Raw genomic sequence first — 16589 nt, 5'->3', positions numbered from 1 at the left:
ACTACCAAACCTTGTTACCTCTGGACAAATTAATATTAAGCTCCCTGAGACTTGGTTCCTTCATCTATAAAACAAAGGGGTTAAATTTGATGACTTCAAGGTCCCTTCTAGCTTCCAATATCCTTCTAAATTCCTCTACTTATCCCCCAGATGCCCAGTCAGAGAGATTTAAAATTAGGTCAGTAGCAAATATAGAGATAGTTTGAAAGCAGTGAGTTTATTTGAAAAACCCTCATGGAAGAGAAATAGAGTGATTCTATTGGGCCCCATCAGACAGGTCCATGAGTGATGGATGGAAATAGCAAAGGTGAATTTAGACTTGATGCCAAGAAAAAACCTTGGGAACAATTATTGTTTTTCAGTTGTGTCCAACTCTTTGTAACCCAAGTTGAGGTTCTCTTGGCATAGATGCTGGAGTGGTGTGCCATTGTCTTCTCCAGATGAGGAAACCGAGGCAGAGTGGCTTGCCCAGTGTCACACAGCTAATAAGTGTCTTGGCTGGATTTGAACTCAGGAGGATGAGTCTTCCTGACTCCAGATCCAGCAGCTGCCCAAAAGTGGAATGTGGTATCCCTGGAGGCCTTTCTTTCATTAGGGAGGCCCTCAAGCAGAAGCTAGGTTACCAATTATCAGGTATGATTTAGTGAAAAATGTCTTTTGGGTATGAGTCTGACTAGATGGTGCCTGATTTGAAATGATGTGTTTGTGTCAGTCCTGTGAGATTTTATTGTACCTATTATACCTAGTTCCCTATGATCATACCTCTTCCTTCTCCTTTGCTCCCAACCTGGAGATTCAGAACCCTAAGCAAGATTATCCTTCAGATAACACACTTCAGAGGTTCTCTATAGATATCCTGCCCCAAGGCATGATGATAAGGGATAGTCACTGAGGGAGTTCTTGGAAGAGCCCAGAGAAGCCACAAAAGTATCTGCCCTAAAGCTGCCAATAAAATCCTACTACTGCCTTAAATCTACTGTGGACCATAATTTGCAGGCTTAACTGTGCACAGAGCACCACTTTGGAGTACCCAAAAGAATTAAGATGCCTGCCCTGAATGAACTTCTTAATCTGATTTGGGAGATAAAATAAGACATAAGAACATTAATGTGAAACAAGCTAGCCATTGGCAGAATGGTGAAGAGGATGAAAGGATCCCATCCTTACCCTCCTTTTCCTTCTTGTAGTTGTATCTCTTCTCCTGTGTAGCAATATGTACTGGAATTGACTTGGATAACCAGGATTCATCCTAGAATATAACTTTGTGGCCTTGGGCCAGTGACTTTACCTAAGCCTCAGTTTCCTCATTTGTAAAATGGAGTTCAAATCAGATGACCCCAATTGTCCCTTCCAGCTTTAAGTTCATGATTTTTAAAATTTCTCCACTGTGGCAGTGCCGTATCTATTAATCCATTTACCCCTAGGGAATGGAGCCACTGTTGTGATCTTTTCCTTCTGCTTTTATACAAGATTCAAAGACCTATAAACTTTATGCCACTGAAATTAGATTCTATTGGCTGGTCATCTCTCTTGTAGCGTTTTGTTTTACCCTAAGAATCTTGTGTTTTCAATTTCAATTCAATTCGATTTCAATAGAATTGCCACCATTGGATGTGGTGGTATCTTTTTAGGCCAATTTTGACATTTGGCAATTCTCTCCTGAGTCTGTCTGATTCTCTTTGTGCAGCAACTAGCACGGCATGCAGTAAGGTAATTAGTAATTACAATAATAATAATTACTTGGTGATTGATGATAAATTCTTGTTCATAATTTTTTTTCTCATTTACATTGTTGTTGTCAGTGTGTATATTGTTTTCTATTTCTACTTACTTCACTTTGAATCAGTTCCTGCAAGTTTTCCTGTGTTTCTCTGTATTTTATCAAGTAATCAATAAACAGTTATTATGTTACTACCAAAAAAAAAATGTGTGCTACAGGAAACACAAATATAAAGACTACTTACTGCCCAGTAAGTCTGGAAAGCTAGGTTGGGGTTATTTATTCTGTGCCTCATACAAGATGCAAGTCCTTTCTCTATTTTGGTGGCTCTCTAGGGAGTGCTGTAAGGTAGGATGAGTTGTGTTTTTTTTTATTCTCCCCAGGTAATGCTATAAAGTGAGATGATCTGGGGTGGGGGGGGGCTCCCCAGGCAGTGCCTGTGGAAAGAGGAAGCTCATAGAAGAGGGAAGTAGAATTGTTCTGACTGTTTATAGATCAGAGTGCAAGTCCTTTCTAGTTTCTGTTGAGTATGTAACTTCACTTATATTCAATGTTTCATTAATCTAGGTGTCAGCATAGAAAGTGAAGGTCCCCCTCTTATTAATAAGACCCCACATCTGAATCAAATTCTGATAACTCAAGGAAATGCAGTAGCATGATGTAATGAGAATCTTCCAAATGGAGGTCTGTGTGAACGTGAGCATCAGTAGTGAGTTAGAGGTTATAATCCTAAGACTCAGTCTTGGCTCATTTTCCTTTAATCAGGTTGCACTATGCCTGAGGTGGCCTTTGCATCTGGTTTCTGGTGCCCTTCTACATCACGGATTTTCCAGTTGGGCAGGTTGTGACTCAGATGACTTACTGTCCTAAATCTCATTTTTTTCCCTGCCCATAGCTGAAAATGAAGTAGCCTTTACCTGCCAGCAAGGCTTATGATATCTTATTCCACCTGGGGCCATTTATTAATCACCTACCATGTACCAGATACAAAGACAGAAAGGAACAGCTCCTATTCTCAAACAGCTTCCCTCCTGTTGTCAGGAGGAGGGTGTACGCAGAAAGTAAAAATACAAAACACCTGCAGAGTAATTTTGTGGCGTATTTGCCACTGTTGGAGGGGTGTCTGGGAAGGAGCTGAACTTTGAAGGATGATGGAGATTCTACTACTCAGAGACAAATTGGAGGCTGAAGGCTGCCCCCCAGGGCATCTGGGCAAAGCATTGAGGGAGGAAAGAACCAGGAATCACTAGGGAGGCCAATTTGACTGGAATGTAGAGTATATACTAGAAAGTAACCTGTAATCACCTTGGAGAGAGAGCCTGGGATCATATGGTGAAGGACTTTAAATGCCAAGTAGACAAATCTACTTGGACTGTAATGGGAGCCTCTCTGGCTTTTTGAGCAGAAGAGTGACATGATCAGAGATTTGTTTTCAGAATAGTCCTTTGGCAGCTCTGTGGAGGGGAGAATGGAGAAGAAAGGTGATAGGGCCTTGAATTTGGGGGATTGTCCTTTAAAAGATAAGACTGGAGATAGAGCATTGATTAGATTTGGCCATGGATTGTTTACAGAGGGAGAAGAACTGAAGATGACTCTTGGGTTGCAAACTTGGTCGAGAAAAAGATGACTTATTTTTTAGTTATTGGAATAAGTCCTGGCTCAGTAATCAGAGGGCCTGGATTCGAATTCAATCTCTGATACTTATTCTTTTTGTGACTTTGAGAAAGTCACGTAACTTCCGGAGGCCCCAGATTCCTCATCTGCAAAATGAAGTTTTTTTTGAATAGATGATATCTTCATGCACCTTTCAGCTTTAGATTTGTGATACTTGGTTGAATCATGTAATTGGGACATCCATTTGGAAGTATGGAGGCAAGTGATGATGAGGGATATATATATATGTATATATATATATTAAGAATTACATACATAGAGATGATTTTAACCCATAGAAACAATTGAGAAAGAAGAGAGATAGGCGGGAGGCAGAGGGTCAGAGCAAGAGGAAAAATAGGCTGAGGAGGAGAGAAAGCCCAGGGTAGATCTACTACACATAGGAGATGAGACAGGGATGATGAACCAACAAAAGAGATGGAGGGTTAGCTAGACAGGCTGGAGGCTCAAGAGAGGAGAGTGTCATGAAAACCTAGAGAGAAGTGATTGTCTAGGAGGAGGGGATAATCAGCACTATTGTGTGCTGTCAGATGAGGATGGAGAAGCAATCATGTGGCAATTAAGAGATCCTTGGTAACCTTGAAGAAAACCGTTTTAGTTGAGTGATGAATTTGGAAGCTAGAGGGCAAGAAGTGAGTGAGGGGTGAGAAAGCTTAGGCAGAAAGTGTAGATGGCTTTTTCTGGAAGATTGGTTATGGAAGAAAGGTGTGGAGAAAATAAACCATAAACATATGCTGTAAGTTTAAGGGAATTATAGTCTCTTCTTTTCAAATATCTCCCAAAATAGTAACCTTGAGGCCAAAGAAATGGAACCCATCCATAGATTATTCTTATTGTATTTCAAAAGGGGGGGCTGGTTTCTGTCGCACCTAGACAATGTGATGAGATTAACTAGACATTCCCTCCCACCCCCAAGATGGTCTGATGATCTGAACTGTAGGGAAAGAACTGACTGGAACAGTAAGGGTGACCCTGAAGTTCCTCCAGTTAAGATAATCTCCAAGGGACACCTCCCATCCCCTAAATTACCTGACAGCTTCTCTACCTCTGAAATAAGGAATGTGGCTGAGCCACCTGCCCTACAGCTGTGTAAAACCCAGTATGTGTGTATTATCTCCTTTTCTTCTGTGGTTATTAGCCACCTGTCCACTTCCCATCAGTTGATGCTATTTAAACTTATTCTCTTCTAGCCTTTCCTCTTGATTCATTGACCTCCAGTCAAGAGGACCTAGAAAGGAGGACTAGCTCTCCTGGAGGATCTTAGGATCTTTCAGCTGAGGAATCCCCAACAGAGGTGAGATATAAGACCAGAAATTGAAGGGATTGGAGATTCAAATGAAAGTCTTTTTTAAAGGATGGAGATCTAGGAGTATTTGTTAGCAGTTTGAAAGAGTGTCCATAAGGATTCAGTCATTAATGAGAGATTAAAAATTAGAGAGAAGGAAAGCTCAAAGGGGCATGGGGTGGAATGGGATCAAAAGCACATGTAAATGGACTAGTATTGGCAAAGAAAAGGACTACCTCTTTCCCTTCAAAAGGAACAAAGGGAGTGGGAGTTATGTTAAAGTGATTCAAAATGTAAAACTGGGGACTACATGGAGTTTTCAACAGATGGCCTCATTTTTTAAAATGAAGTATGAGATAAAGTCCTTTGCTGAGAGAAAGAAGGATTTGTATGTTTGGGACTGGGGCATTGGCTTGAAGGGGAGAAGGAAGAAAAGGAAGAAAAAACCACTGACGTTAGTGCAATGAGTCAATCAGGAAAGAATAAAAATAATGTTGTCTACCAGTGAGATCAGATAACAGATTTTTAATGGAAAAATACAGTCTCTTCTCTTAACTTATTCCATTGGTGTTTAGAAGCTGGGAATAGGAGCAGAAAAAGCATATGGCAATGATCTAGAATGGGGGTTTGGATAGGGTTGAATAGAACTAGAATATAATAGAGTGAAGATAAACTGGGATCAAGATTTTGAAGTGAGGACACTGAAGCTGGAGCAGAGAAAGCTAGTGCAGGATCTGTGGGGTGAAGAGCAGAATAGGTTTAGGAGGGCTGAGCTCTAGGGACAGGATAAGAAGCTATGTTAGAAGAAGGCAATTTTACTTGTAGATTGATTGTGAAGGTGGGAGCACTTAACAATGTGATCAACACTGAGCATCTCTGTCTGCTAAGGATCATGGTAGTTTTAGGGTTGGCAAACTAGAAAGGAGAAGCATTAGAGGAGATAACAACATGTACAAGTGTAAGGACTGGGGTAAGAGGAAGACTGAGCCAAGTACTGAATTCTTTATGAAATGAGAATGACTTAAAGCCACCAGGACTTGGCTAGCATGATGCACTCAAAAGAGGAAGAGCTTGCTGAAGGAAGGGGCGAAGGGGAGACTCTAGAAATGACTGAGGTATAGGAGGGAGCATCCTTCTTTATGACTGTGTGAAGAGGCCCAGGTATGGAACACGAGAGCCATTGGACATATTCTTAAATATGAGATTTTCAAATATAGCAACTTTGAAATACTAGCTCTGCCACTTATTATTTATATGGACCTTGGTCTCAATTTCACTTACTCATAAGTTAATGGGGGTGGACTAGGTGATCTATGAGATACCTTTAAACTATAAAATCCTCTGAACACCAGTACACAAACATTTGAATAGTTTCATCAAGTTTAATGTCAAATATGACATTGTATGAAAGCCAGATTTCCTCTTAATAAATTAGGGCATTTCAATGGAAAAAGACCAGAAAAGCATTTGCTAAATAATAAATTCTAATTATGTCTTACTTTTTTGTGTGCCCTATATTTTCTTTTTTTGTTAAATGGTTATCAGACCTCAAAAATCTGAGCAGCCTAAGCAATTCTGGACCCCTGAGAGCCAGCCCCTTATTCAACCTGTATTGTTCTTTAGGAAATAGAATATAGATAAAACTGACAAGTAGTAATAATGTGAAGCACTTACCCACTCTGGGAAAATTGAGTGGACCCTCTGCATGCAATAAGGTTGCTGCATACTTTGGAATCCTACAAGAAAGGCATGGCCAGAGCATATTGTATGACTTCTTAACAATCCCAGAATAGACTCACTGAATGTTTGAGCCAGAGCTGGAAGGAGCTTTAGAGATCATCCTAGTTGAAACTCATCATTTTTCCAAATGAAGGTGATGCTTTTTTTCTTCCAGAGGACTCAGAAGTCCTCTCCCTCACCCCCTTCCTTTTCTTCTTGTCTGAGCATTACTACAAATTTCTGTTTAATTTCTAATGTAAAAGCATCCCATTTTTGATAGATGGCACAGGCATTTATTAAGCACTTTTAAGACTCCAGGTAATGTCCTAAGTGCTTGGGGATTAAAAAACAAGCAAAAGAGCCTCTTCCATTTGGGAGCTAACATTCTCATGGGGGAACCAACCCAAGGCTGGATGTGACACAATGTGGAGGTGTTTGGGAAATGTGGAATGTAGTTATGGTTCTGGGCAAGATGAGGCAAAAGCTTATCTGAGCCATCATTCCAGGGTTGAGGTCCAACATTTCTGGTGCTGGGGGGGAAGGAAGGGGAGGAATGATGGCTGACATGGTAGAGTGGATAATATGCTGGGCTTGGAGTGTAGAAAGCCCTTGTCCATTCCTTTCCTTCCTACTTACTCTTCTGGGTGACCCTGAAGGAAATCACCTTATCTAGATCCTCAGTTTCCTCATCTGTAAATCAAAACTGATGATAATGGAGTCTGCATCTCTCCATTGTTTTTTTGGCTCTAAAAAGCTTTTGTAAATCACCTGGCAACCATTACAGCCTTTGTAAATGTGAGTTATTGTTATTAATATTTTACCTTACCTAAGGGAAATGTGCATTCTTACACTTTAGGTGGGAGTTTCAAACTCAAATTCTCCTGGAATTGCTCTTTAAGGGAGGGTGTGAGTTGCTGGATAAGGAAGGGTGTGGGTGTGAAATGTCTTTTTAATCTCTGCCAGGCCTGGTGCCCCGACTCACTCCTGGACAAGATCTCCTCCATCAATTCAGAACAGATGCCCTCTTAATCCGGGGAGGAGGAGCAGCAGCAGCAGCAGAGGCTGCCGAGGGCTGATGAGCACACCTGACCCTGCCACTGGCCAGCTTCACAGAAACCCATCACTCCACCTGCCAGGAAGATTTCCAAGCTTCAGAAAAAAGAAACAAACCCCCCAAACCCTCTCCCATGTTATCAGAATCTTGCTAAACCATGGCTTGGGTCCTCTGCTTCCTGCTGTTGCTGGGACTGAGTGGAGGTCCTGTCTCAGAGGGCCACTCTGTGCACAAGACAACTGTTGACACTTTGGATCTGGGCTCTTTACCTGCCATAAACTATGAAACTAACGTACATTCCGAGCCTGGACCAATAGAGATTTTGTTTCGCATCGTCAAGGCCTTCCTTTTTGTGGTGCAGCCCCATCCTTATCCTGAAGGTAAGTGAGATGGGTGGCAGAGCACTCTCCTTGTTTCTTTCTTTTTTTAATCCTTTATTTTGTCAGGAGTTTATACACATAAATATAGGGCAGGAAGACAGAAAGGTGGATGGACAAAGGAGATGTAGTTAGTTAAGAGTCTTAGTTGGAATGTGAATATCTGAGAGAAAGGAAAGAAGTAGAATGCAAATTATGGATGGTGGGTTTGGGTTTATTTTTTTGCTTTTAGTGGGAAAGTTAATTTTGGGGGGAGGGTGTAGAAACTTCATAATGGAGCATCCCATACTTCAAAAAAATTCATTATTTTTATTTAAAGGTGACTCTTGGTAACGTTGAAGTGTGAATTGTTAAAATTTAACTCCAGTCCATCTCTGGAGCAAATGTTAGACTTTGCTTTGGGCAAAGGTAGTCCTGGCCAAGCTTGTTTAGGTGCTCAGGTGTTAAATAAGATGTGCATACATATGAATTATAAGTATTTGGACTGTGGGGGAAGGGAATTATCTAATTAATTTGGGGGATGTCTGCTCTTCATTTATGCACATAATATGTGTCATGTTAGGTGCATCATTTCAGTCCTATCATCCTATTTTAAAAAGTTTAATTTATCTTTGTAAAAATGGGATTATAAAATAAAAATGGCTCTTGAGAAAGATCTGTTAGATGAGGTATGGAATTTGGATAATTTATTGGTTTACTTTTTGGTTAGCTATCCAATTCCATTGAACTTAAAAGCTGTATTCATTGCTTGCTATTTTTTAAATCAATTTTTCCTTTTATGGAATTGCCATAATAGTTATATGGACTATTGTGAGGGGTAGTTATTGTTGTATATATTTTTTAATTTTAATTTTTATTGACATACAAAGCACACTTCATATTGGTCATTGTTGTAAGAGCAAACTCATATATAACCAAAACCCCAAAATAAAACACTTGATATGAAAGATGATTGACAGTTCTTTCTCTGGAGGTGGCTAGCATTCCCTGTCATAAATCTTTCAGGATTGTCCCAGATCACTGCATTACGGAAAGCAGCCAAGTTTTCATAGATAATCCTTGTCCTCTTATTGTGTACAATGTTCTCCTGGTTCTGCTTATTTTGCCCTGCATCAGTTCCTGCAGATCTTTCTAGATTTTTAAAAAAATCATCTTGCTTATCATTCATTGATGTATATTTTGAAAGACATTTTCATTAAATTAGCCAGAATTCCTGCTTCAAAAAAATAATATAAAGCATGTCAACCACTTTTCATTAAAGGTGTGTATATGTATTTTATATGCATATATTTTTAGTAAACTTTTTGTTCATTTTTTAAATTGAAAGTAATTTTTTTCTACTTTTAATTTACAAACTTTTCTGCTACTCTAGCCTGGCAGTGGAAATATTTTCAGATTCAACAAAGTCTATTCAGTAACCATAACTGAGTTTCTGATATGTCCAGAGCCCCAGGGGTAGATATTATGTATATTGAGGGGCATGGAGTGTCTTGGTGCTGCAAGGATGAAGTGAAGGTTAGGGAGCACTTGTTATTAAAGAACCAGACTTCCAGGAAACAATATATCTTTGCACCCAGTGTTCATTTTTAATTGAAAAAAGTGGAGATTTTTTTCAGATATTTATGTTAGTACATTAAAATTCAAATATGAGACTAATCATCAGAAGGGGAAAGGAGAATAAACTATTATTAAAAAGAATAAAAATATATGCATAATAATTATTATGCCAATGTAATCATTTCTGAATAGTTTTTAGTTTCTTGAAGGTCTTTTTTTTTTTAAGTGTAAATATTATAGATTAAGAAACTGTAGCTCAGTGTGGTCTCTGTAATTTGTATTCCTTTCTTGAAGGGGAAAAAAAGGATGCTGGGAAGTTGCTAATGGAGAAAATGCATTTGCTTTATTTGAAATTTTGTGTGACTCCCCTCCCCCTTATGAAGTGGTTCCTGTGTAGTATTCTTAGGCATATCATGTAATTAGCTAATCCCATAATCTTTCTTTCCATATGTTGTTCCATTTCACTGTCTCTGTTTTTAATGGGAAGGCTTCTTGGTAATTTGTTTTTTAAGAGTGCACTGATTTTTAGTTTTCAATCAATGTGATAAAGCTAGAAGGCAGCTTTTGTCAGCCCATAAAGCTTTAGCTGCACTCTGGAGTGTATATAACTCAAAGCCCTGCTGTTAATTAGGCTGAGACTTCAGAAGAATTTCAATCTGAGTATAATCTGTGAGCTTTTGGCCTAGTTTGCTTCTTAATCTTCATCAATACTTTTGTCTTCCTATTTCAAAGAAAGAGAATCCCAAATGTTTTAGCAACAAGGCTTGAAGAGTGAAGGGGAAAAAAGTTTGCATAGATTGTATTGAATAACCTGTTACTGAAAGGAGGCTCACTTAATTAGCTTGTTCCCTGGATCCTTATTTTTTAAGCTTGATATTCACCAAATGTACCATACTTAAAAGGACATATAGGACAGAGACGTTTTACCTTTCAAGAACCCAATTGTACCAGGCTAATAAAGAGAGGGTAGACTGGTATATTGGGTAGAATACTGGACTGGGAGCCCAGTAAGCTTTAGTGGCTCATGATTGCCTCAGGGATAAAATACTCACTATTCTGGCCCATATTTAAGTACCTCACAGTCTGGCTCCAACCTCTCTTTCTACACTATTGCAATACTTCCTTTCACATGCGATTTATGCAACCAATGTGATCTAACTGCTCTTGGCAAACTATATCCTATCCCTTGCACCCATAGACTGTCCCTTCATGCCCAGAATTCACTCCCTTCCCATTTCTACCTTCCATTAAGGCTCAGCTCAAGTTCTACCTTCTACATGCCGCCATTTTTTAACTACTTCCCTTCCCAGATGTTTAGTTGCCATCTCATTGAAATTACTTTGTATTTACTTTGTATGTAGTTTCTTTTTATGTAATTTGTGTACCTGCTATTCCCAGCCCCCCAGCCCCTGAGAAAATAAGGTCTTTGAGAGTAGGAACCTTTTCATTTTTGTCTTTGTATTCTCAGTGCTGAGTATTTGGGACATAAGTAAATAAATTAGAATTAGAAAGGTATTGGTTCAAATTCTGCTTCTCCCCTTTTCTTGTATGTGTGTCATTTACATTAATTTTCTCCATCATTTTGGCTAAATGTGGCTGCCAAGCTACTTAGGGCTATGTAGCCCACTTAGAGCTCCCATGGAGTAAAGGGGGGCTTTAGATACATAGGAGATGGCCTGGCAGATTTTGAATGTGATATCTGACACATCCAGTTATCCAGAGCCCATGTGGAAAGATGGACTTGGGTCATGTCCTTCAGAGGCTTGTCAGAGAACCACTCTCTCCTTGAAGTCAGCTAGGGACCATTTAGATGAAGAATTGGATCTGTTAGATAACAACACTTTAAAAAAATATTTTAAACTCTCACCTTCCTTCTTAGAATCAACACTAAGTACTGGCCCCAAGGCAGAAGAGTGGCAATTGCTAGGCAATGGGGTTTAAGGTATTTCCCCAGGATCACACAGTTAGGAGGTATCTAAGGTCAAATTTGAACCCAGATCTTCCCCACTCCAGCCTTGGTGTTCTATCCACTGTGCTATAACTGCCCTGATGATAGCACTCTTAACAGCTCAGGTTTCTTAGGACCCCAATTCTAAGAAAAACAAGTGGAAAATGGTCTTCCAAATAAGAGAAGATGAAAATTCATCAATAAGAGACCAGGCTGATTCCAGAAAGAGTTGGGGGCACAGGTAAGGATGGGTAGCCAGAGTGGTTCTCACTTTGTCTGGCATAGACAGATGCTCAATAAAAAGCTGGTTTGGTACCATGTTGTATCCCTCCATGAGGTCAAATTCAAAAGTTTAGTAATAGTATAGGTCTGCCTATAATTTTCAATCAATCTATTTAATCAGAAAACCTATTTATATTTTTGATCTCATCATTCCAACTTTTTGAGGGGGCAGTCAGATTTAAGAAATGGATCTGTGATTATTCTTCATTGGTGTTCATAAGCTCAAAAGTACAAAAGCTCAAAAAATGAGTCGTTATTTAAAGGCCTTTAATAAGCACACACGCACACATTTAACTATATATAATTTAAGATACAATTTGTAGTGGAATAAAAAGACCCTTAAATTTAGACCTGAGGCTGTGATTTTTGTACCCTGTCTGTGCTACTTATTAGACACATGACATTGGGAAGGTTTTTTTCCCTTCATTGGGTCTCCATTATTTTCATTTGTAAAAAAAAAAAAGTAACATGAATCTAGTTTCTAAGGTTATTTCAAGCTATATTGATCCTATGTTTTAGAAGATAAATTCCTTGTTAAACAGAGATGATCTACCTTTTTCTAACTCTTCACCATGCCATTTCCATGTGAATCTCTTCTGATGTGATTTGACCAATGGCAAATTCCAATTCACAGATTCAATACCAAATATAATGGAATTTTTCCATATTTGTCTGCTTCAGCCAATCAATGAGTGTTTAACACCACACTAGTAGCTTTTGCCAAGAATTTCTCATTTTTCTCCTTGGGAGAGAAAAAAATATCTCCTCAAGTGGGATTTCTGAGCATCAGATCAAACTTCTGGGGTTTGAATCATACCCTCATTCTTTCAACAAAAATGAGAGAGAAAATTTCCCTAAAGAACATTGCTGGTCATTTTTCCTTCCCTAAATACTCTGGACAGGGAATATGTCTATATTTCAGCCTTATTTTATAGCTCAATAAATGGGATAACTGCCTTGTAGTAGTCTCATGGGACATCACTTGCTCACCTCTCTTATTCTGCTGAGCTACAAAAATCCAACATAGATAAATGTGAAGATCTATTGTGATTATCAAGAGTGAGCCTGGCCACTTCTTCAAACAAGTCTATTTGGTATTTTATAAACTGGCAAGACAAAACGGACTAAACTCAATGAAGCCATTTATAGTCAGTCAAACCCAACCAAATTATTCACAGAATTCAGGAATGAAGTCTTATTTTGCCAGAATTTGCCAGAGAGTAGGTTTGTTTAGTTTGATTGCTTTTTGGATCTCCTCTCAATTAAATAGGGCCAAGACTGAACTCATCATTCTTTCCCTAATCTCCCTCTTCCCTTTTCCTCTCATCTTCCTTTTCTTTAAAATTTTCTGTTTTTGTTGATTATAACACTTTTTTCTCAGGCTTAAAGTATTGGGAGTCATTTTTGATTCCTCTCTTTCTTAGACAGCCTTGAACCAGTCACCAAGCCCTGTAAATTCTTCCCCAAAATGTCTCTTCGTACTTGTTCCACGTGACCTATAATCATTAGGAAACTACCAACCTCATACTTTGATTTTTGCCATGTTGGATTTAGGATTACTGAATCCAAACTAAAATTAGTTTGGCCTTAAGAAAAGAAGATGGTGACTTGAGAAGATCTTGTGTTTAAATGTTTAAAGGTCTGCCATGGACAGGAGGGAATAGATTTATTCAGCTTTTCCCCAAAGGGGAAACTGGAAACTGGAAAAATTTAGACTTGATATCAAGGAAAAACTTCCTAAGAGTTGGGGTAAGCAAAATGGACTGCTTTGGGAAATGCTGGATTCTCTCTTATTATTTGTTTTTTGGATATGAATTGGGGCCAAATGGGGCAGCTAGCTGACACAGTGGATAGAGAGTGCTGCCTGGAATCAAGAAGATTTGAGTTCAAATCTGGCCTCAAACACTAGCTATGTGACCCTGGGCAAGTCACTTAATCCTCTTTTCCTCAATTTCCTCATGTGTAAAATGAGCTGCAGAAGAAAATGGCAAACTATTCCAATATCTTTGCCAAGAATACCCAAATGGGGTCATGAAGTGTGGGACATGACTGGAATGATTGAACAACAACGGGGCAAGATAGTCATAGTATTTTTTTTTAAGCATTATTTGGTCATTTCCAAACATTATTCATTGGAAACAAAGATCGTTTTCTTTTCCTCTCCCCCCCCCACCTCAGTCATAGTAATTTAACTCTTGGAAAATTTTGTAATTTGTTTTTGGGATTCTGGGGTGGCTAGGTGGTAGAGTGGTTAGTTATTTGGAATTTTAAAAATACTTAAATTTTGCTTTCTTTGAAAAAAATCAATATACAATAGTAAAATGCACTTCTTTATAATAATAATAATAATAATAATAGCTAACATTTATTTACTGCTTTCTATGTGCCAAATGCTGTGCCAAGTGCTTTATACATATCTCATTTGATCCCCACAACAACCCTGAGAGGAGACTTCCTGGGAAACTCCTTCTAATATAGAATATAAAGTCTTTTGAGGGCCAGGACTGTTTGTTTCACTTTTATCTCTGTGTTTCTCCTACCAACTACTGTGTCCAGAACATAGTAAAGCATTTTAAAATGCCTGAAATCTATGGTCCTGGATAATTACCTGGATACTCATAGGTGACTTGCCTTGAGCCCCATGTCCTTATTTATCAAAGATGGGATGTAAGGACTCCTGGGCTTTTCCAGCCACCCACTAGTCACCTCCTGAGGACTCTGGACCTTTCTCATCTACTCTGCAGATGAATTATCTTCTATTTATTACCTTTCTCAATTAGAGTTTGGACCCCTCCAAAGCAAAGACTAACTTGTTCTGTTCACATCCTTAGTAGTGTAAGAGGGTAATAAATGCCTTTTTTTTTTGGTCATTCCTTTATTTGAAGGCCAACTTTTTACCACATCAGGCTGGGAACCCTAGGGAGAGATTGAGTAATAGTAAATAAATACAAGAAAAGTGCTTGTAAGTCCTTTTCTTATCTCTGGATGGTTGGATAGTGTGCTTATTGCAACCACTCTTATCTATCTCACAAGTCTCCCCAGGGCAAACTGTACTTGTACAGGCACAGGGACTGGACTGGATTCTCTTCTTTATGCCTATCCTGGATCATTAGCAGCTTTGGGGTGGTAGAGCAGGGCCCTGGTTGATCAGACTTCCCTGGGAGGCAGGGATTTAGCCATGAGGACTAATTGTAAGCTCCTGGGATGTTGGGGATGGCCCTGGTCTTGTCATGAGGAGATCTGGGCTTCTAGACCTCTTTTCACTTACTGGAATCCCAGCTTCTTCATCTTTGAAATGGAGAAAACAGTGCTAGCACCACCTTTCCCCTGGTGATTAGGAGGAAAGTACTATACAAAGGATTACTTCCTGTAAATAAATATGAGGGGCTTTTGCAGTTCACTTATTCATGTATTTGTTTACTAATCCAGCTTGGCTGTCCAGGAAGCTGAATTATAACTAGGGGAGCCATATGAATGAGGACTGGTGGCCATGGATGGTTGCCAATCCTATGAGCATCTGCTTGCCCAAAGGGAAAATCCATCCTGTTTCTGGCAGCTTTATTCTGAAACAGCCCTGCCATCTTGGGCAATTGGCTTATGGATTGTTTCTTGATGACTGTTAAGAGTAGACAGAGCATGGACCTGGACTCCAGAAAACTTGAGTTCAAAAGTAACCTCAGATATTTTCTAGCTGTTTAGCTATTTGGGCACTTGGGCAAGTAATTTAATCTCTGCCTCAGTTTTCTTATATATAAAATGAAGATAATATCTGCCTCCCAATGGTTAGTGTGAGAATAAAATGAGATCATATTTGTAAAGTGATTCACAAATCTGACCTCCAGGTGAAGGGGTAGATTGTTGAATACAGGAAGACTCCTGTCTCTGTTACTTAGCTGAGTGCTTGTGAAAAAGGTAATTTGATTTCCACTAGATTCCCTTCCTTATCTGTAAGATTTACATCATAATATCACCTATAAGAGGTTGTTGTGAAGATAAAGTGAGATTTACAAGTGCTTTGACAACCAAAGGACCATATAAATGTTAGTGTTATTACTATGGTTATTTTAAGTATATCTTACCTTGACTGATTGTCTCAGTGGAGGAAATGTTATGAAAAAGCTCTGGAAATGCCTAAAAGTATCATTCAGAAGCAGCTGGCTATTTTTGTTTTAATCTAAGTATTGATGGGCTTATTGCCTTAGAGTTGGAAAAGACCTTAGAGGTCATCTAGACCAGCTCTTCCATTTTATAGATGAAGAAACTTGTCTCAGGTTAAATGGGATCTAGTAGAGCTAAGATTCCAGTCTAGATCTTCCCTCCCTAAATCCAAAGTTCTTTTTGTAGTAGAAAGTAAGGTCCCTACTGAATGGAATCTAACCTGAATATCTTGGTGGCCCTTTCTCTGTTCCTTTACATTTTCCCAAGAGTTTTGGTTCTCTTCTACTGTGCCTTCTTGATGAAAGATATATGAACTTATTATTGTGGATTGGTAAGCAAAAATCTCAGGGGAAAAAAAATTAAGAAATGTAGCAGTCTTTAGGGGAGCATTGGAAATCATGATCTGAGAGCCCCCCCCATTTGTCACTGGTCACTGAACAGAGGTTTCAGATAGGTGATGGATAAATACAATAGTTATGGTCCCCAGGCAGAGTAATTATAAGATTTTTTTTTAAAATTTTAAACATTATTTTATTTGGTCATTTCCAAACATTATTCACTGGGAACAAAGATCATTTTCTTTTCCTCCCCGCTACCCCTCCCACCACCTTTCCCTCTCCCATAGCCGACACACGATTCCACTGGTTATCACATGTGTTCTTGACTCGAACCCATTTCCCTGTTGTTGGTATTTGCATTAGAGTGTTCATTTAGAGTCTCTCCTCAGTCATATCCCTTCCACCCCTGTAGTCAAGCAGTTGCTTTTCATAGGTGTTTTTTACTCCCACAGTTTATCCTCTGCTTGTGGATAGTAT

General features: G+C 39.1%; 1 protein-coding gene across 8 annotated transcripts in view; it reads left to right on the top strand.

Annotated features, from left to right (window-relative positions):
* The window catches only part of PROM1 (prominin 1), a 151894-nt gene that overhangs the window by 2855 nt on the left and 132450 nt on the right, over positions 1-16589 (top strand). For 7 of the 8 annotated variants that reach the window (XM_056802448.1, XM_056802446.1, XM_056802445.1 and 4 more), the window contains exon 2: positions 7362-7832. In XM_056802448.1, coding sequence (XP_056658426.1) covers positions 7610-7832 — 223 coding nt within the window. In that variant the 5' untranslated portion in view covers positions 7362-7609. Of the gene's footprint in view, positions 1-4584; positions 4689-7361; positions 7833-16589 lie in introns of all 8 variants that reach the window. The other variant, XM_056802443.1, reaches the window with a different exon arrangement.

Source organism: Monodelphis domestica, chromosome 6 (genome assembly GCF_027887165.1).
Source record: "Monodelphis domestica isolate mMonDom1 chromosome 6, mMonDom1.pri, whole genome shotgun sequence".
In the NCBI taxonomy this organism is placed as follows: Eukaryota; Metazoa; Chordata; class Mammalia; order Didelphimorphia; family Didelphidae; genus Monodelphis; species Monodelphis domestica.
This window is presented reverse-complemented; position numbering and strand designations above follow the sequence as displayed.